At 41.4% G+C, this 22,608-nt stretch overlaps 1 protein-coding gene across 1 annotated transcript; it reads left to right on the top strand.

Annotated features, from left to right (window-relative positions):
• Positions 1-1,977: 1,977 nt before the first annotated feature.
• On the top strand, positions 1,978-22,358 carry LOC145414070 (protein OPI10 homolog). Its single transcript, XM_080283633.1, has 4 exons — positions 1,978-2,094; positions 5,787-5,916; positions 16,496-16,680; positions 22,107-22,358. The coding sequence occupies exons 1-4, from the start codon at positions 2,056-2,058 to the stop codon at positions 22,356-22,358; spliced, it is 606 nt and encodes a 201-aa protein (XP_080139759.1). The 5' UTR covers positions 1,978-2,055.
• Positions 22,359-22,608: the final 250 nt, after the last annotated feature.

The raw sequence follows: 22,608 nt of genomic DNA, 5'->3' as shown, positions 1-22,608 counted from the left end.
TTTCATGGAGAACAGGGATTAAAATATGGAAAAAATATAGTCAAAGTACACTCAACAGATATAGCCAGGCACGTAGATTTGCCACTTAAAGTGATAACTTTCTTTGTTCGCTGCTGTATATAATTTAGAACGTGTATCTTAAAGTGGAATCATCAGGATAATACAGGCGGATGATGTCATAGCTTATAAAGAGCTAGATACAGTCTGGAGTTAGAATGAGGGAGAGATATTGCGGTGACTGTTATGGAGTGAGAGCAACAAAAGGAGGGAAAAATGGAGAAAGGGTGAGGAAGAGAGAGGGGAGATAGAAGGAGGGAGAGAAGTAAGGGAGGTACGAGTAAGAAGGTAAACGAGATAGAAAAAAGCGAGTGAGAGACAGACAGAGGAGGGCGATCAAGGGAGTTCGAAAAGAAAATACTGATATTAAATACAATACTATAGCAATGCAGGAAGGAGGAGGAAACACGGAGAAAGGACAGGAAGGAAAAGACAGAGGAGACAGCAAGAAAAACTGATCTAGGGAGAGCCAGAGAAAAAGATATTCGTGTTTCTAGTGATGACTTCTACTTTCTCTATTTTTTCAACAGTAGACTGTACACATATTCTACTCTAGTTATCCTCGTCTCTTAATGTTCTTATATGTATCTCTTTTTATGTAGGTGTCTATGTAATGGAATGAACTATCTCCATTGCTTTAGTGGTTTTATACTCGTGTTTCAAAGAAAACTTTGGGTAGGCTAATCATAGTATCAACGGTATATATAAGAAAAGAAATAATCAATTACCCCTCTTATTGCTTGGAAGCTACATAACCGTTCTAAACGCAGAATAAATGGACAATAAAGCAGCATCTAACCATTCTCTGGAATTTGGAAAGCATTTCAAAGAAGGCAGGCGGGCTGTATCCACCAGCTGACGTCAGCATGGTTCCGCCCACCTGCGTCTCTTTACACCATGGCTCCTCCTAGACATAGAATCCCAGTCGTCGTCTCCGAGGGAAGTGGGTGGGGGAGAGGGGGGAGCTTTACAAGTACACATTACATTAAGATTTTGATGATTTGTCTAATTCAAAAGCACCTACGTCCTTGATAAGTGAGTTACCCCCGTGCATATATCACTTTTCATTCATGCCGAAGCGTTTACTTTCAGTGTGGCACTGGGGATCTATGCTTACCGTACTCTCTGTCCTCAACAGACTCTCACGTGTTGGGATGGTGGTGGGTGGTGGGTCTGAGTAGCATGAGTAACTTGTTACACCCTGTATTTGGGCTTTGTATGAGGGGCAGCGTTGGCAGTGGCAGAGTTAGCTTGTCACACATATTAGAAGTTTTAGAAGAAAGAACGTAGTGAGTGGAAAGGATTAGATGGGATGCGCTAGGATAGTGGTTAGTCATGGTTATGATGGACGTGTTGGTTGACTAGTATGGTTGTAATGATATTTAAAGTCTCCTAAAACAAACACAAGAGCAAAAACAATGCGTGGCCTTGTTTCTTGTCATCCATTTTTTTTATTTGTAAAACAAATCAACAGGTTCCCTCGCCTGGCACTCGGTAATGTAATTTACATTAGTCTACCTATAATTCGTCAGGTAAGATACAGAGAACGATGAATCCAAAACTTTCTAGAATGGCCGAGAAATTGTAGTAACAAATTATTCTCTTTGTGGGAAAAATAATTTTGTGTTATGTAGCCTATAAATTGTTTGTGATCGTCGACACTGTATGCACAAACATAACTTACCAATATTATACATATGTGTTAAGCTTATGCCGTATATTATATTCATGAAATTTTCGTCCCTTGTCAAGCGAAGAAAGTAAAAGGCTCAGAACATTAAAAGAAAAAAAGAAAAAAGCAAGGTAACCGAATCGCGATAGAGGCGAAATAGTATGTTAGTAGTGGCACGGCGGCGTACGTGTTGACAGGCAGCGATAGATCGCTGGCTTGTGAAAATCTGAAATTAGAAGAGCAGGAGCTAATTAACGCTTGTATGAACGGTTTGAAGACGAAAGTACTGATTGGACGTCGAGTGAACGTGACACAGGAGAGCTGTCATGGCCAATCTATTCGGAATAATTGTATCGGGACGCCTCGTAAGTGGAGTGTTGTCAGTAATAGTTTCGTTATAATTGTACCCGCTTTGTTTACATCATATTTATAATTAAACACACAGTTTGACGATGCCATTTGAAAGATGGTGTATTACTCTAACAACCGGACAAATTCCAGAGATATATTCATCAAACTTGCAGCTCAACTTTTTTTTTTTTAGGCCTGTGAAACTTATTGTATGAGATAAAATTTATACAGTGAGCAGTAATGACGATGTATAAATCTTGCAAAGTACATGCTGATGGAAATAAGTGCTTGGGGAAAGCACAGTGCCTGTAAACTATCTGCCTGTACGGTATTTGATATCATGCCTAGGCAGGTAACAGTACATTAAAAAAGAAAGAAAAACAAACCTAATATAGATAAGGCTGCACATCTAAAAACTGTTACAGTATTCGTAAAGTAAGAGAAGGTGATCAAAAATGAATCTGAGCAAGTTTTTGGATGGCAGGAGACATGGTACTGGTGAGTTGAAATAGGCAGGAATATTAGGCAGTCTTGTTGACACTTTTCTTACAGTAGACCTGCAGCAGAATCCAACTGTCTATTGCTAGACGCCTTAATCCCATAAGGGCAGCCTCCATGCTGCCCTGTCCCCCGCCATTTCACTGCCCTGCTCCCAGCTCACACTCCTCTCTCATATACCTCTCCACTCCATCCCTCCATCTCATCCTTGGCCTCCCCCTTCCTCTCCCCCCCTCCACCTCACTCACATACACTCTCCCGCAGCAGAAAACAGCTGTAATTTTTTTCTTTTACCATGAAACTATAGTACAGTAATCCCTCCACTATCCGACGTAATAGAGCCATAGGCAGGTCCGGATAGTGGTCTTGTCCAGATATTGGGCCCCAGCTTATGGACCCTAACTCAGAGAAACACCTATACAACTCCCTCTGGACATGCATAGCACCTATTTAAGACCCAAATCACACCAATAAGACACATAAAAGACTGAAATAAATGCAAAAGAAGCATAAAATGAGGTTATAGAGGTGAGTTTATACTATATTAAACATTCTGGGTACTTATAAGTCCCATGCTCCTGGACTGGTTTGAACCGGCAGTTTGCAGTCCACAGTTAATCCTCTGCACTCTAAATTCTAATTTCTTAACACTGCACAACACTGTAAATTCCTGTGTGTTCTAGTGGCGAGGTGTTGCAGTTTATACACTGTTTATTCACAAAAAACAAGCACCTGTGGCTTGCACTTCTATGAGCATTTGCTCTCAATCGGAGTTATGCTGTGACTGTTGATGATGGCGGGGTAACAGAGTTGCCAGATTGCAATGGCCACATTACCAGTCTCCTCAACTTTCATTACCAAATTTGTAAAGCTAGCATTTATTCTTCACTAATTATATATACAAGTGGAAATACTTGTATATATAATTAGGAAAGATGTGCAGATTGGCCTGGGAGGAAGGTAGAGTCCCGGAGGATTGGAAGTCAGGTATAATTATTCCCTTGTACAAAGGAAAAGGGGAAAAAGAAGTGTGTGGTAATCATAGGGGCATTTGTCTTCTTAATATAATAGGAAAAGTGTATGGTAGGATACTTATTGACAGAGTTAGAGAAAGAACAGAGAAATTAGTTGGAGAAGAACAGGGAGGCTTTAGGAAGGGAAGAGGTTGTGTAGATCAGATATTCATTCTTAGATCTTTAGTGGAAAAGTTTCTAGAGAAGGGAAAGAAGTTGTATGCGGCTTTCATGGATTTGGAGAAAGCATATGACAGGGTGGATAGACAAGGATTGTGGAAAGTGTTAAGAATATATGGAGTAGATGGGAAGTTGTTGAATGCTGTGAAGAGTATGTACGATGGTGCGAAGGCTGCAGTGCGTGTGGATGGTGAACTGAGTGTATTTTTCTCTTTGAAAGTTGGGTTGAAACAGGGATGTGTCATGTCTCCATGGTTGTTCAATCTGTACATGGATGGGGTAATAAAAGAGGTACAAGGTAGGGTAGTGGATGTTTGAGTGACCCTGGTGAGAGAGGATAGTGTTTGGAAACTCCCTGTACTGTTGTTTGCAGATGATACTGTGTTGTTGAGTGAAGACGAAGGGGAGCTGCAAGGCTTGGTGGATGAGTTTGGGAGAGTGTGTAAGAAACGGAATCTAAAGGTGAATGTAGGGAAGAGTAAAGTGATGGTCTTTGAGAGAGGTGAAGTCAGTGAATGTAGAGCGAGGTTGGATGTTGAGGAATTGGAAAATATGGTTACGTTTAAGTACTTGGGTAGTGTGATGAGTAAGGATGGAGGTTTGGAGGGTGAAGTGCTTGAAAGGGTACAGCAGGGAAAAAAGGTTGCTGGTTTTTTGAAAGCAGTGATAAGAAACAGGGAAGTGAGCATGGAAGTGAAAAAGTTACTACATGACAGTATTGTGATACCAACTCTAACGTACCATACGGAAGTGAAGCTTGGACGTTGTTGGAAGGACACAAGAGTGAGAGCAGTGGAAATGAGTTATTTAAGAGGAGCCTGTGGAGTCACATGGAGAGACAGGCTGACGAATGAGGATATAAAGGAGCGTTGTGGTGTGGATGTGGATGTGATAGGAAGCGTTATGAGGAACACAGTGAGGTGGTTTGGCCATGTGGAGAGGATGGAGGGTGAAAGACTAATGAAGAGAGTGTATGTGAGTGAGGTGGAGGGGGGAAGAGGGAGGGGGAGGCCAAGGATGAGATGGAGGGATGGGGTGGAGAGGTATATGAGAGAGGGAGGTGTGAGTTGGGAGCAGGGCAGTGAAATGGCGGGGGACAGGGCAACTTGGAGGCAATTTGTTTGTGGCCACCCCAAATGGGATTGAGGCATCTGGCAATAGATAGAAATACATGTAATCACTCTCCTTATAATAAACACCATGTTGATTATTTTCATGCTGTGTAGGGTAGCAGATTAATCAGAGAGAGCAGACAATCCACCATCTCCATCCTGTGTATCCTCATACATGTGAATAATCTATTTGGTAATGCATTATTCTGATTCATTACCAAACGAATTTTTCATTACCAAATTGGCCCACACTTGGTAATGAAAGATACCAAATGGCAACCCTGACAGGGGAGGGGGGAGGAAGGAAGGGGTGAAGGGACCATGGTGTAACAGCTGTTCGGCGCCAGCGGCTATTTCAAATTACGGGTGGGAAAAAAGTAAGATTTTTTTCGAATTTTTTGAGGTTTTTGGCCCATTTTGGGAATATTGGATCCCAGGAAGATTATGTCCGGTTAGTGGGGATGTTCGGATATTGGGCGTTTGGATGTTAGTGGGATTACATTCACATGGGGAAGGTAGGTAATACATTGGCATATCTGGTAGCTAGACTTAATGTAGTGTGGAGAAGTGTTTGCTAGGATGGGATGTAGCCTCACATTACAGTACAGTATTTGTATATTAGATACAGTGTAGGTACAGAAGCCATGATTATATCACTTCTTTTGACATTCTTTTAAGCTGCAAAGTCCACAGTAGTTAATAGAAAAAGCTTCCATTGGTACCGGTACCTATAAAGATGATTTGCCATTTTCCACTCAGCATACAGTGCCATTTGTTTGGATAAGTTGTGATGTAACCAGCACTTCGCAGACATATAATGCGGACTTAAAAGTACCATACTGTTTTGTAGATTTTTTTCATGAAGAAGAGTAAACTCATACATACTTATGCTTGTCGCATCAGGTACAGACGAACTTTGAGCAGGTGGGAGAAACTCAGTTCCTGACGGTGATCCCAGAAGCAGACAACATCAATCATGTAGTGGTCTTCCTCACTGGCACACAGCCCTTCCCGGATGGTCTTGGGGGCTCTGGTAAGTGACTAAAGTAGAGTAAGAGGTCTTTCAATCTGTCAATACCCTGACACCTTAATCCCAGAGACAGTTACCACAGTCAAATCACCTCCATGTTGCCATTAACTCTCTCTCTCTCTCTCTCTCTCATTCACACACACACACACAGTACATATGCACCCTGTCCCTGCACCTCATATGTCTCATAATCCATCTTTCACTCTCCATTCACTCCATGTGGCCAAAGTATCTAAAGACACTCCTAACACTAGCACATCCACATCAGTACCAGTTTGCTCTCAAGCTTCCTCATTTATGTGTTTGTCTTTAGTAGTTATATTCTTACTTCATACAGTTTTATTCAGTGTAGGAGAGAGTTAAACATAGTGTACCCCTAATCTGCCCCTTCCAGATGGTAGTTGATTACAGTTGTTAAATGAAATTGTATAATGCAAATGTATAAGGAAACGATGTTCCTGCACAGTACTTAGGAGGGTAAAGAGTGTAAAATACCTTTGTGTACTCTGCACTGAGACAGAGCATTGAAGTAAGTGTACGAGGGGTGATTAGAAAGAAATGACAGTGAGTCCATAAACTTTTATTAGCATGAAGAACTAACAAACTATGACTCACATTCCTTCAAAGTACTCCCCTCCAACCTCTATGCAGCATTCCATTCTCTTTCTCCACTTCATGAAGCAAGCGTGGTACTCTGAAGACGGTATACTTCGGAGTTCTGAATTGACGGTCCGTGCCAAGTCTTGGATGCGATGAAATTGCTTCCCAGAGATGGCAGATTTAATTTTTGGAAACAACCAAAAGTCACAGGGAGCCAGGTCAGGGGAGTAGGGTGGGTGGGGGAGCAGAGTTATACCTTGTTGTTCCAGGTACTGCATAGTGAGGCGAGCTTTGTGGGGTGCAGCATTGTCGTGGTGCAGCAAAAGGCGAGACCGACGGCGGGTTGGTGCGGTGTTGGCCTTGTGTTCCAAGACTTGTGGAAGGACCTGGTCTGTGTAGTATTGGGCTGTGATAGTGGACTTTTCAGGCATCACATCCACGCATATTGGTCCTTGAGAATTGAAAAAGATGGTGAAAAGGCGCTTCCGGCTGCGAAATCCTTCCTTCAAAATCTGAGGTCGAGGGTCTTCATCGCCCAACCACACCATGTTTGACTGCTTGTCACGGGTTGTGAAGAATGAAATCCAACACTCATCTCCAGTAGCAACATCTGAGAACCGTTTTGGACCATTTGGTTCAAATTCAGCAAGCCAGACACGACAAATCCTCACCCGTTCAGCCTTTTGCTCATCAGTCAACAAATGGGGTATCCATCGATAACACTTCTTCCTCAGGTGTAATTGTTCATGCACGATGTCATATGCACTCCCATAACTGATATCAAGCTCCAAGGCTAAGAACCTAAGAGTTACAGCTGGATCCTCGTCAATGATGGACCGTGCACGGACAGTTGTTGCTTCAGTCACGGATGTCCGGGGGTGTCCAGAGCGTTGTTCATCTTTCAATTCAGTTTTTCCTGCTGTGAAAGCACGAATCCAGCGGGAAACAGTTTCCAGGGAAGGAGTAGTGTCTGGATAAACTTGTAATAATTCCCCTCGAATCTCTGTTGCTTTCTTTCCCAGTTTCCACCTCGTAAAAATGTAGAACCTGCAGCCTTCTTTCGAGTAATCCATGTTTCTGGCCAGAGAGCAAAAACAAGAGTGAAGCATTCACTCACAACAATAAAACAAGAAAAGTCAGGCATACGGCGACAAGTTCAAACTCGTAAGGACAGGCAACTCTGCACTCTCCTTGCTCCCCTACCTCCCATCATTCAAGGTTTTCATGTTATAGCACGAACTGTCATTACTTTCTGATCACCCTTCGTACATTATATAGCAGTTAGCTGTTGCATTTATATAGCAGCTTTGACTTAATTGGTGCGGAAAATTTATTTGAAGACACTTGACAGTGTTTGTGAGAATTCTGCACTGCATTCAGCAGACCACACAGGCCCTGCTTTTGAGAAGGGAACATAGCCTATGGTACCATACAAGACTCCAAGTCACAAAAGGGAGACTGTAGCATCAGTTGAACAGGGCAGTACTCTTGTAGGGTGGGGAATAATGAGCTGGGATCCCATTTCACTAGTCAGCAGGATCTCAGCTCCTGGTCAGTGTCCTATACTGACCTTCTCCAGAGTTTTCAGTAATACTGAGAGCAGTGCAGCAGCATCTTATAGACATTTTCCTAAACTACCGGTATTTACTCCAAATTACTTGACATGCATACTGTATTACACATTACACAGTGTATTTAGATTCAGACAGAATAGTACAATATCATATAGCAGTGCCATGGAGTTCCTAGGGGTGGGGACCTAAAATATTCTGGATTAACAACATGATTTTCTTGATAACCTCCCCAACCCAGTGACAGCTGGCAAGATCCTTCTTACCGTACTTGGTGACAACCAGTTGTGATGTCCTGGACCATTTTCCTACTTTCTGTAAATTTCTGCTGTACACTAAACCCTTGATTTACCAAATCAGTTTGGAGGAAAGCTGATGAGACAGCCAATGTTCGTTAGAGAGGAAAATAAGGACTCCCTGTCCGATTTCTACCAGTCCTGTACTAAGTCTTGTTTGGTGAATACCTAATGCAATTATTATACAGTACATGTGTTCACACTACAGGACTACAGTATTTTGATTTTATATGGTTTTATTCTATGTACCTTGATGCTGTACTGGTATATATTATGTTATAATTATCCTTCAGTAGTAAACAGCAGAAAGGAGTGTAGCCTATACACTGTATATACACTGTATATGGCTAGTGAGGGAGTGATCGCCCTCTACCTACACAGATCAAAAGCCCTCGGGAGCAGGGGGGTGGTTGCTTTCTCAGGCAGAGGAACTCCTTGAGAGTGAAATGGCTGGGAAGCATGCCGGCACGTGACTGGCTACAGCATAGCTGGGTCTTTCGGGTGTGGGCAATCAGGCAAGTTAGCTGCCTACTGCAACTGCAACACAATGGCGAGGTGTTCAGGAAGTTAGCCAAAGAAACCTTGATGGACTCTGAAAGAACAATAATGGCCCCCAGTCCCGTGCAGCCCTTAAATGGGCAGGGGGTGCTAAGAATCTCACGGTTGCCTCAATTACAATCTAATTCCTTTGTCAGTGCAAAAAATACAATTAAAATTGGTAACTGGAATGTGAGAACGCTAAATCATGACGGTAAAATCGATGAGTTAGTGAAGGTTTTTCAAAATTACGGACTTGATATTTGTGCTCTGACAGAAACTAGATTAACTGGAGTCGATAAGTTGGATTTGGAGGATGGTATACATTTATTGATATCTGGTCGACAGGACGGAATGCATTATCAGGGAGTAGGATTGTTGCTGGGTTGTAAGGCAAATAAGGCTTTATGTGAGTGGGATCCTATAGATGAGCGATTGTTATACGCACGGTTTAAATCAAATCATGGCAACATCAGTCTGTTTGTGTGTTATGCACCTACTAATGATGCACTCGATGAAAGGAAAGACACATTTTATGAAAAGTTGCAAGAAGGAGTAGGAAGGGTACCTAGACGTGATGTTTTGATCTGCGTTGGAGACTTTAATGCAGTAATGGGCTGTTCAAATGAGGGATTTGAGGCATGTATGGGTAAGATGGGAGTTGGTAGTAGGATGAGTGAAAACGGAGTGAGGTTTGGAAGCTTCTGTCTAGCAAATGACTTAGTCATCGGGGGCACACTCTTTCAGCATTGCAATATACACAAGACAACTTGGGTGTCGCCGTGTGGAAAATATAAAAATCAGATTGATCACATCGCTATCGGTAGGAGGCATAGAAGTTCTCTGCTAGATGTTCATGTTAAACGGGGAGCGGATATTGGTAGTGACCATCAACTCAGCATTGCAAAAATAAGGTTTAAACTTAAAAATCAGAAGAAGGAAAAATCTGGTGTTGGTAGATACGATATTGTTAAGCTTAGAAGGGAAGGAGAAGAAAAGGAGAAATTCAGATTAGAATGCAGAAATAGGTTTTTGGTGTTGGAAACGTTGGAAGAGGGGTAGAGAAGTGTAGATGAGATGTGGGAGGATGTGAACAAAGTTTTGCATGAGATTGCTGAATGTACGATTGGAAGGAGACATAGCTTCAGGAGAAAGAAATGGATATCAGAGGAAACGTGGGATATGATAAAAAAGAGAGGTGAGGCTAAATTGAGGAGTGAGATGCAATGCGTTGATGAACAAGAGATTGAATTAGCAAGAGCTGCGTACTGGAGTTTGAATTCAGAAGTAAGAAGGTTAGCTAGGAGAGATAAAAGAAGATGTGTGGATGAAAAGGTTGCAGAGACTGAAATCTTAATAAACAAAAATGATGGACAGAGTCAAAGAATAGCATATGAATCGATTAGAGAACTGAGTGGTAATGCAGGTAAACGCAAGGAAATACCAGTTAGAGACAGGGAAGGAAATTTATTGACCAAAGATGGAGATATTAAAAATAGATGGAAAGAGCATTTTGAGACAGTTCTTAATAGACCAATACCACCAGAAGAGGATATACCGTCTGCTCAGGAAGATTTAAATATAGAAACAGGAGAGTTGAGGCTTGCAGAAGTGGAGAAAGCAGTAAAACAGTTAAAGAATAATAAGGCACCAGGGGAGGATGGTTTATTTCCGGAAATGTTTAAAGTGGAGGGGGATAGATTAATAATGATCTTGACCAAGCTATTCAATAAGATATGGGTGACGGGGTTACTACCATCAGTTTGGAAGAATGGTGTAATTGTTAAAGTTCCGAAGAAGGGAGACCTGAGTGAATGTGGTAATTGGAGGGGAATCTCTTTGTCACCGATAGCTTTGAAAGTTTTCAGTAGAGTGTTGTTAAATAGGTTGGAGCCAGTGGTTGAGGGTATTCTGAGGGATGAACAGGCTGGTTTTAGAAAGGGACGTGGTTGCAGTGATCAGATCTTTATAGTTAGGCATTTGATGCAGCAAGTTAATGAAATGAGAGTGCCGTTCAGTCTTCGTTTTGTTGATTCTGAAAAGGCTTTTGATAGTGTTTCGAGAGAGACTATGGGGAAGATCATGAGACATTATGGAATACCAGAGGAGTTTGTGAGGGTCATTATGAACATGCATGAGGACACATTTTGTAAAGTGATGGTTGATGGTTGTCTGAGTGATTCGTTTGAAGTCAAGTCCGGAGTAATTCAAGGTGGTGTTCTATCGCCTTTACTATTTATATTGGTCATTGATTACATTATGAAATGCGTTGGAACAGAAACCGGTGCAGGTATACTTTGGGGAGAGAACAGGAAACTTTTGGATTTAGATTATGCAGATGATATACTGTAGTTTTGATTTGTGATGGGCCAGAAGAGATGCAGAGAGTGTTGGACTGTTTGGTGAGTGAAGGTCACAAGGTGGGTTTGGTTATTAATTGTGGAAAAACTGAAATAATCAATATGAATATGGAAAATGCGCAGGAATGTGTAATTGGAGGTATGGTTGTAAAGCAAGTTGATAGGTTTAAATATTTAGGTACTTATTTAGCCAAGGATGGTTCTTTGAACTTTGAATTCGAGGAAAGGTTAAAGAAGGCTAATCAGGCAATGGGAATGCTTAAAAATATTTGGAATAATAACAATTTCTCTGTGCATACAAAAATCAAACTTTATAAGGTAATGGTTAGGAGTATCTTAATTTATGGACACGAGTCTTGGTACAGCACAGTGACTATGGAAAATAAATTCTTGGTGTTTGAAAATAAAGCACTTAGAAGAATATTAGGAGTTAAGTGGTGGGAAAGGATACCAAATAGTAGAATTAGAGAAATAACGGGAGTGCAGCCGATCGATGAATATGTTAGATTCTCACGATGGAAGTGGCTAGGACATGTGTATAGGAGACAGGGAATAGTACGAGGTACACCAGGGTGGGTGGCACTTGGTAGGAGAGGTAGAGGAAGACCAAAAGAGACGTGGGTGAGGACAATGAGACGGGAAGCTGGAGATGAGTGTTGGGGAGATCTTGAGGAGTTAGCACAAGATAGGATGTGGTGGTTTGAGTTCATCGAGGCCCTATGGATCCCCGAGGGTGCCACAGGAAATGATTGATTGATTGATATATATATATATATATATATATATATGTACATTTTGATTTTGTTGCACATGATCGTTCGGGTTGGCAGCTGCATCACCATGATTGGTCAGCTCACGTATAGCTGAAATTCGGTACCTGTATATCGAGCCTAAGTTTATTGAGTTTACTGTATTTGCACCTGTTCATCTAATTACTCCTCTTTGGAACACCACCTCTCCTCTGAGCCTTACCTTTAATTTCTAACAGAGATTCAGCTTTCCGAGACAACAGTATTGATAAATTCTTTTCTCTATCCTGTTTCTCATTGTTAATTTCCAAGCCAAAGATAGTTTGTTTGTGTGTGTGTGTGTGTGTGTGTGTGTATGTGTATTTACCGGTACGTAATTTACCTAATTGTGATATACAGGAAATGAGCTACTCTCATGGGGTCCCGTCTCTGTTTCTAAGTAAGTCAAAATTAGCTTTAAACCCATTTAAGTTTTTAGACTGGACGATCTCTTTGTCCATGCAATTCCACAGGTCTATGCATCTATAAGGAAAACTAGATGCCTGGATATCCTTCAAGCAGCTTGGCATCTTCAGTTTCACTCCATGTCCTCTTGTTACTCTCTTATCCCATACAAACAGATCTTCTCTGTCAATTTTATCTACTTCCATCATGGTCTTGAACACTGCAATCATGTCACCCCTCTCTCTCCTTGCCTTTAAGGAAGGCAAATCCGGCTTTTCCAGCCTCTCTCTGTATGACAGACCTGCCAGACTGGGACCATCTAGGTTGGTGTACTTTGTATTCTCTTGATCTTGGTTATATGTGTATGTGTGTGTGTGCACATGCACGCATGCAGGCGCTTTCTGAAACTACTGTACTGATAAAAAACCCTCTTCTCAATTCTGCAACTTATTACTAATTTTGAAGGCAAAGGTTTTCCCCATGACCTTGAACTTGAATATTCTGAAGTCTATACAGCTCTTGCTGTGGCTCTCCTATCAACTTCTGACTAGTATATCTGCTGTTACCTTCCCCGTAACTCTGCTGAATAGGAGAAATCTTTGAATATCTCTCATGTAAAGTGGAATACATTCAGATTCTTTCCCTTTCCCCTTTCTCAGAAATCTCTATTTTATATATATCAGTCATCACCATCACCTTTGGATCTCTTCATCTTTCATTGATCCACATGGTAACCAGGCCTACATATTTTCTATCTTTAATGTGCTTCAGCAGGTTGTACAGTACCCTACCTATATCCCTGACTGTATGGGAGAGAACCACAGCATATTTGACTTCTTTTTAGTGAGCTATCCGTGTGTTTGTTCTGTCACTCTTTTATCTCCTTTGGACTCCTCTGATCACAGCCACATTTCCGCAGCCTGTCATAGTGCTCCAGTAAGGCCTGTGGACCCTCCCAAGAAGCAGAGTCTGTGGTAGTATGGTATTGCTGATTGGGAGGTCTTCAGGTGGTATCTCTTTGATTTCCCTGGATTGACTATTGCTTCCATGGCTGAGAGCCATTCATACTTGCTCCTTGTATTGATGAGGGGATGATATTCTCTCTGGCATGGAAGCAAACTTTTCCTACTTTACCCACTGACTGATGCTAAATAATCTTGGTTTATTGATACTTCTTGTAATATTGTCCAGAACAACAAGGTGGCTTTCAAAAGGTATTGAGATCTGTTGACCCCTACATCACATGAACTGAACATTTTTGCTAGGCATTGTTGTAAGCCATCTTTCCAAAAACAACTTTGTCTGATCCAGCTGCTGTGAATTTTCCAACTCAGGCTTCTCATTCCATCAAGCATGTTGCACAGAATCTCTCAAACTTGACATATTCCTTTTCTCTCCTCTTTTCCAGTGTATTAGCTGTGTTGTTTCTGCCTGCGATAAAGCTAAACTATTTGCTCAGACCTTTGTCTCCAACTCTGCTTTGAACTTTTTGGCTATGACTTTCTTATGTCTGTAGGCTAATTGATATTTCTTCAGATTATGTACGGTACATTCTTCTCCCCTTTGGCCTCATTACAGATGTATATGGTCCCTCCTGTTGTTCGCAAGAACTCTGCTTCCATGCTTACACCCTGCCTAGCCAAACTCATTCACCTTTGTCTGTTAATATGAATCTTTCCTTCCAGTTGGAAGATTGTTCTCAATGAACTTGTCCGAAGGGTGACCATTCCCAATCATCCATCACCCATCTGCTGCATTTCCAGTCTTTGAACCTATGTTTAATAGGAAGATTCTGAACCCTTCTGACCCTCAGTATGGGTTCAGTCAGGAATACTTCATTGGCGATCTTTCTGGTTTCTTCTCAGATTCTTGATCAGCCTCCTTATGGGACTTTGATGAAACCTTTGCCCTTGCGCTTGACATACCAAAGCTTTCACTTGAATGTGGCACAAATCATTGTTTATATGTGCATCGTCCCCATCACCAAATTGCACAAGATGAGAAAGTTTCTTACAGTGCCTGTTAAGTCCTAGGGATACAGAATTGATTGTCTAGTTTATAATCAGGATATGGTAAAGAACAACATAAAATTTTCACAAAGTCTGCATTATTATTTTTCTTATTACTAATATTATTTTTTCTATGGTGGTCTTCTATTTAATTACAGTATTTCATACTGTAATTAACAGCCACATCAACAAGTACATGTAACAGCATACATCTGGGGGATTCCACAAACATCCTTGCGGAGTTGCATTAAAAACACTGCGTAACAGCTGCTGATTCAGCCACTACTGTATATTAATTTGATATAAGGAGGCATTACCTGCAAAAAGTTAAATGAACATCTCAGTGGTCTGTCCAAAAAAGCTGAAAATGTATAGCAGTACAGTATATTTTTACTCTGTGATTGAAAACTTCAGAATGCACCAAGTTGCATCATTTTATCAGTTTTGAGGGGATCATGCCCCAAGATCTCCCTGATATGGACTTAACACCTGTGGTGCTAATGTCAGAGTGGCTTGGCCACACACTTGTGCAGCTTTGATGCATACCTCCATGGGACATATCTTGATACACTGGGGACTCAGATTTTCAGGACCCTGCGAGTTGCAGACTTGCTTTTTCCAAACCCTGCTAGAAACTCTAACCATTGCCAAAGTGAGCTCTTTTGATTTTTGTCCTTCTGTATGTGTCTTTGTTTCTCATTTCCATTCTGGTCACCCTGTATCTGCCATCGTAGATGGCCAGTGTTCTTCTCCCAAAGCTCTTGGTAGCAGTGTTCCATAGGGGTCTGACATTTCACCAATTCTCTTCCTCCTAGTCATTAATGGAGTTCTGAGTCACACATCTAACCTTGTCCATTCTCATGCTGATGACTCCACCTTTCTCTTTTCCACCTACTTCTTACAGTTTTCGTCGCATAGTTATTTTTAGTGGTCGCAGGATACAGTCATGACACACTGAATTTCTAACTTAGCTGATTATCATTTCTGCTTGGGGTAAAAAAGCCTTCTGATTTTTCGTCCATCCGTCCATCATCCAATCTTCATTTACCTTCTCAGGAGTGTAGGGGCCTGGTGCTAGGCTACTCAATCCTGACAATTAATGCAAGGATGATGAGCCTCATGCACCCCTGACTGTCATTATGTGGACAGTAAACCTCAGCCACCCCTCCGATGGTAATCCTTACCGGCTCCATCTGGTTTGATGCTTTAATTCTAGACCACAAGATGTTGTATGGTTATGTAATTACCACCTAGCTTAGAAAATGTTTTCCTGTGGGTACTGGAAACCATTTGGCTGGACACTCAGTGCAGAGTCACCTGGAGAGAGAGAGAGAGAGAGAGAGGCAGCACTACATCTAGTGAGTGGATGAATAATAAAAACTCAGTTCTTGAGTTTTCTTGGTTAACTGTATGGATTTTGTTTTAATTGTCAATAAGTTAATGGAAGCTGATTTTTTTTTTTTTTCCCCACTGACAAATTTTGGCCTATTATTATTTTAGTGCTTCATTTTTCCATGTAATTATTCTTTAGGTAAAGGAGTATATTGCCATCCTGCCGCTGATACAGTTGAATTAGAGAGAGAGAAAAAAAATACAGCTACAGATTTTAAAAGAATTGATAAAATCGTGTCAAATATGGCTCAGCCAAGTTAGGCCGGATTATTTGTGATTAAATCTGGTTAGGCTGGGTTAGAATAATCCAGACATAATTTAAGTATATCAGACAGATGCAGTACATTGTCATAGGGCTGATACTTTTATTTACTTCCTATTCATAAGCACATTTAGAGATGGGTAGTTTCTACAGTTACTACCGTAACTGCTTTAGTAGGTAAAACAGCTTTAACCTGCATGTCCAACATTGGTGATAAATAAGCCTGATTTTTTTTTTTTTTTTTTTTTTTTTTTTCTTTTTTTCACAGTGTGGCTTTCCTACCAGCATGTACTATATTAAATGTGTACAGTGTATCTTCTGGAATGCTTAGATCTTTGACCTGATTTTTTTTCTCTCATCAGTTTACTTCAGCTGGCCAGAACCAACCAAGCCACCCACATGGCATCTCCTGGGAAATATCACCAATGAGAAGCCTTCTGCAATATTCAAGATTTCAGGTCTCAAACAATCTGATGGTGCCAGCCTCCAGTCAGGCTTCAGTTTTGGAGAGCAGAAGATGTCTCACAATGCACAGATTGGGATTTCAGTAAGTTGTTAAGAATATTATAAATTAGCTTGTATGAGGAACACACTGAGGTGGTTTGGCCATGTGGAGAGGATGGAGGGTGAAAGGCTGACGAAGAGAGTGTATGTGAGTGAGATGGAGGGGGGAAGAGGGAGGGGGGAAGAGGGAGGGGGAGGCCGAGGATGAGATGGAGGGATGGGGTGGAGAGGTATATGAGAGAGGGGGGTGTGAGTTGGGAGCAGGGCAGTGAAATGGTGGGGGACAGGACGACGTGGAGGCGATTTGTTTGTGGCCACCCCAAACGGGATTGAGGCGTCTGGCAATAGATAAATAGATAGATAGCTTGTATTATAAAGGCCTTACTAAGAAACAGAGATCTGAGCATGGAAGCCACAGGGAGATTGCATGAAGGTGTGTTAGTATCCACATTGAATGAGGGGTATGAGACCAGTAGGGCAAAAGTGAAAGTCAAGAGTAAGAACAATAGAAATGAGACTGCTGAGCAGTGTGTAGGGGTGCATTGAGTGGATAAGATAAAAATATGTCATGAAAGGTGTGGAGTAAGGAAATCCATCAATAACAGAGTAGAAGGGAGTGTGTTATGAAGTGATCTAATTGAGATAAGGTGGTGAAATGGGTACTGGTATGTGTGTTGAGTGAGTTTGATGGTGGAAGTTATGGTAGGCAAAGAGGAATGTGTATGTTCATAGTAAGTCATTGTGGAAGAAGGTGAGGTATGGAAGTTGCTGAGGCTAGCAATCATTTTTCATTATGTGTGTGAAGGTATACCCAGTACATTATATAAAAAATAAGTGTTCATGGTATAGCTGGCATAATGTCAAGTCCTGTTGGGCAGAGTGGGGTGAGTTAGGGGAGTGAGCGGGATGGGCTGGGATGATGGTAGATGTTAAGCCTTGATGGGTATACCTTGTGAATGTGGATGATGTAGGTTGGCTGGTAGTTGAACTACTTTTAACCCTTTAAACGCGGCCATGAACGGTCGCCCCCCCCCCCAAGTAGCGGGGTTGTACCGCGGTCTGAGTACCTGTAGGAGAATATTAGCCAAAAATCAGAGATTAACCCTAGAACATTATACTTGGTATGGCAGATAGTACTTACATTCAGCTTTCTCCAGAGACAGGTGTTGAGCCTTCGTGGACTACCCAAGGACTTGTGGAGACTTGCAAAGTTGGGTAACCAAATCTTCACTTTCACACCTCCAGCAACCCGGTTTCCCATCTACCACAGCCTCATTCTGTCACAGTAAACTTTATACTACAACGTAAAGGTAGTTTGGAATCCGTATTTGTACAATAAGCACTGAAAATAAGGCTAAAATCAACGGAGCGAACGGCCAACATGCAGCGCGGCGGCGGTCTTCCCGTCACACAACAAACATTTCCATTTTCACAGCTAAAAACATGTATACTACATTATTTTCAATTATATTACTTCCCAAAAGATCACCGCGGCGTGCTTTTTATTCTGCCTTACGCCCGTCACTTTATTCTCGTTCCTGTCGGCCGCTTTCACTGACTTGGAAGAGCTAGAACTTGCCATAATGTCACTTTGAAAGCCTGCGGTAAACTGACGCTAAACAGGGGCAAACCATGCGAAAAAAAGCTAGTGTTATAACTGGGGAAACAAGCGTTTCCTATTAGCATAAACTGCTTGTGAGAGGAGAGCGCAGATTTACAGTGCTGAGCGGTCAGAGTGCTGCCATGTATCACAGCCAGGCTGGCCGGGCCGTGGTGGGGGGGGGAGGGGGGAGAAACGCGATACTTGGCAACAACGGAGGTCAGTAGTACAAAGGTAAAGTATGCTAATTGTAGCTAAAGAGTGGTGTTACTGATAGGCAATATCAGCTGGAACATCCTTGCCCACATTTATTCAAAATTAACTCGAATCACAAACGCGACACTCTGCCGTTATGTCCTTTTTGGCGAGCGTCGCAAATGCGACGATCCGCGTTTAAGGGGTTAAGATATTCAACCCTTCAGGATAGAAATGAGTAGGGTGGATGGAGAGGAATGGGTGAGGTGGATTTGAGTGAAGGGTGATGTATCCTGAGAGGAGAGGGGAAACAGAGGATGGGGTGAGTGGAAAGTAGTGAATGTGGTGTATTGCAAGATGATGGTTGGGCAAGGTAGGGTGAGTATTGAGTATATTCTGTGGAGAATCAAGAGGGGCATTGTATGAAAGGTGATGTGTGGTGGGAGTGTCTGACTTGCAGATTTCTACTTAAAGCTGGATGGAGAGTAGATAAAGGGTAGAGTGGCTGGAGAGGAGTGGAGAGGATAGGCTGGGATGGTAGTTTGGGGTGATACGTGGTTGGTTGATATTGATATGATGATGAGTCAAATTTTTCTCGAAGAATAGAAAGAATCGCTTTCGACAGAGTGTGGCACCATTCCCTGCTGTCCAAACTCCCTTGCTGTAAACTAACGTTTTTTTGTTCCTCTTCCTTCCTCATATCTCAGTGACAAAAATTAGAGTAAAAGTTAGTTATATATATATTCCAATTTCCATTCATTTAACACCGGCATGCCACAGGGATCAGTTCTGGCGTCAACCCTGTTCCAGATTCATATTAATGATCTCTTATCTCTCACCTACAGTCCCATCCATTCATATGCAGATGACTCAACATGTCACAGTTCATTCACACTCAAACACCCATTTACAAAGTCGAATATCTCTAACTCTCAACTCAGTACAGCCATCTCCATAAATCAAGACTTATCTACTATCAGTGAATGGGAACAAAACAACCTTGTCTCATTTAATGCTAGTAAAACCAAATACATACAGTTTACTAATAGACAGATATTGCCAGATTTGTATGTAACCTTCAATGCTACTAATATTCCCATCTCCAAAAGTATTGAAATTCTCAATGTCTCACTTATCAGTGCCCTCAGCTGTCTCTTTCATATCAGATCACTTGCTAAAACCACCTCAAAGAAACTTGGATTATTGTACAGAGTCCGTAACATCTTGACTGATGAGCAGTTAGCTATAATTTAATGAGACATGTGCACTCTCAGCTTGAATATTGCTCACCCATGTGGAATGGATGTGGAGAGGTTGCATTAAAACAACTAGACAAAATTCAGAACAAGGCTTTTAGAATTATTAATAACCCTGCTATTGTAAATAAACTACCTTCCCTACAAGTAAGGAATTTTGCGTCCATTGTGCTACTTCTCCATGCCTTCCCTCGTGCTACATGGACACCTGGTAGCGCTTATGACTGGAATGTCACACAGTCATATTGCAGAACTTCTGCCTATCAGTATTCTTTTATTCTCCGAACTGCATCTCTCTGGAACTCGCTTCCCCAGAGTTGTTTCCCCCCAAACTTCATCCTACAGCTGTTCAAGTCAAACTGTTACAGAGATTTTATGGATGGAGGATGCCAGTAATTTGGTGTATGGATTATTATTATTATTATTATTATTTTTTTTTTTTTCTGTTATTTAAAAGAAAAGAAAAAAGTTACACTAAGAATGTAAGCACATACTGCCATCATACACCTGACGTCTTATGTTGGACGTAATATTTTTAACAGTAAATTGTCAATTATAGGCATAATTCAGCCAAGCCCTGGGGCAGTTAACCCTTTCAAGTTGCAAATAGGTCCATAGGTCCAGTGTGGAAAATTGCATTTTTTGAAGGAAAAAAAAAAAAAAAAAAAAAAAAAAAATCAAGGTTTGTAAATGTAAAAAAAAATATTATAATCATGCATGAGGAACTAATATGCATCTGGCTAAAAAATATTAGGGCATAATTTCCCATACAGGAGCCATAATAATGATGGGAAGTTGGGTAGCAAGTGGTGTGTGGTGTCACAAATAAATGCATTTCTATATACAAAATGATAGAGAAACATTCCTACTAACCTAAATTCATAAATCTGTGTTTATTCTTAATTGGATTGTCTAATATCCAGGAAATGAGTAAATACTGAGAGCAATACTGATACGATTCACCAGCTTCCTGCCACAGTTTAAAATTGCCTGCGCAAATAGGTGAACCATGATCGTGGCCAGGAGACCCGTACCCATAAAGCCACGATTGTGGCTAGGAGACCTGAAAGGGTTAAAGTAAAATGCCAAATATTGCATAATACCCCTCATTGGCTCAATATTCAACGTCAGGTCGGATATTGCATTACTGTCTGTCTCAAACCTTTATCCTAAAAACTTTCCTATGAGTACAAGATAAAAATCAAGCATTAAATCAATCTACTTATCTGTTGCCAGATGCCTCAGTCCTGTGAGGAGTGGCCACAAAAATATCACCTTTGTGTTGCCTTGTCCAATGTCACTTCAATGACTTGCTCCCAGCTCACACACCCCCCTCTCTCATATACCTCTCCACTCCATCCCTCCATCTCATCCTCGGCCTCTCCCTTCCTCTTCCCCCCTCCACCTCACTTGCATACACTCTCCTCGTTAATGTAATGATACGGTACAGTAATGCAGCGCCAGTTGGCTACTGTTAAAGAGTCATTTGATACACCTCGGTGCTGGATATTGCACAGAACTGCCAGTTTTGCCCTGTTTTGGTGCCGGATGTTCCATAAATTTGAAAGATATTGCTTTAACCCATTGGCTGTGACCTAGCATTTCTGGGTCATTCCCCTGGACACAGCCTAAGTCCCTAAAAAATGACTTTTCAAATAAGAAATAACCGTAAAGTTTCCACTTTTTTGCTATGGTATTGATAAAAAATGCACTTTTCTATGAGAAAATTTTCATTTTTCTTAGAAAAAATGTGAAAATAATAAATTTTTGCTATTGTCTAATTTTGCATCTACTGTATAATGACATGTCTTGCTCAGACTTTGCTGAAATACATTTCAGAAGCATGATCATGCCTGAGAACCCACTTACCTTTCACAAGAGTCCATATTTCATTGTGCTGTAAAACCCATTATGAAGTATATATCAGTTATAACATTAGCCATCATTTGAATTCATCTTGGGTAAAACAAACGAAATGTGATAGTCAGTCTGTTTTTATTTTATTATTCAGGCTGTTTTGTTCTTCAGACTTTGTTAGTCTTTTCTACAGCAGATGGCAGAATATCCTAGATTGGTGCACACCTCAGATTTGAGGGAATGCAGTACAGAAAAGCATTTTGTTGGCTGTGGACTGTAGTCACCTGACATGTCATGAAGAGTAATTACTAGGATGACCAGTCGCCTAACATGGCCAGAGGGTTAATAGAGCCAAGCCATCAACACCAGATACTGCATTGGGTCGGATGTTACAACAATGGGGAACTGAAAGTTTACTGTATGTGGAAGAGAGCCTGCTTGTTTATCAGCGAATTTTAAGATATATATAAGCAAGAACCAGTTGAATGCAAAGTTGGCAGTTACTGGTTCTGTGTTAGTAGTCATGATGCTGATTTTTTTTTCTCCCTCCCCCCTTTACAGGTGGAACCCTTAACCCAGATTCAGAGTCAAGTAAGCAACCCATCAGCAGAGCCATCCACCCTCAACTCCTATGTAGAATTCAGCCAGGCCATGTGTGAGAACTTCTACAATTATGCTGCTAGTTTTGCACAGAGCCCCAACCAGATCACACCAAACCCTTCAGAGCAGTACCTTCCACTGTCAACACTCTCCAAGTGGTATGAGAACTTCAGCCGTAGGTTACAGCAGAACCCCAACTTTTGGAGAAAGTAGAGGTAAAATAATTGATCTCTTTGAAAGTAGCATTTTACTGACTTTGGTATGTGAAATACGGTAATGTCTTCATGAGAAAAGTGATTTCACAGTTGCTAGTGATGACTTTTCTTTTGTCTTTATCCTTTGCCTGATTTACAGTTCCACAGCACATGTAGGATAGGCTATGTTCAAGTAATTTTGGAAAGCATTGTCCTTGCTCCCATATGTCAGCCATGTTCAAGTGATAGTGGCTGTCTGTGCCACACAG

Source organism: Coenobita brevimanus, chromosome 98 (assembly GCF_032717465.1).
Source record: "Coenobita brevimanus isolate Jiangsu-jjx chromosome 98, ASM3271746v2, whole genome shotgun sequence".
NCBI classification, from domain to species: Eukaryota; Metazoa; Arthropoda; class Malacostraca; order Decapoda; family Coenobitidae; genus Coenobita; species Coenobita brevimanus.
This window is presented reverse-complemented; position numbering and strand designations above follow the sequence as displayed.

Bases quoted from the DNA above. Each gene is read 5' to 3' on its own strand.
- LOC145414070 (XM_080283633.1), top strand. From the start codon at position 2,056: ATGGCCAATCTATTCGGAATAATTGTATCGGGACGCCTC. The intron at 2,095-5,786 runs GTAAGTGGAGTG...TTGTCGCATCAG, and splicing joins TAATTGTATCGGGACGCCTC to GTACAGACGAACTTTGAGCA. The intron at 16,681-22,106 runs GTAAGTTGTTAA...CCCCCTTTACAG, and splicing joins ATGCACAGATTGGGATTTCA to GTGGAACCCTTAACCCAGAT.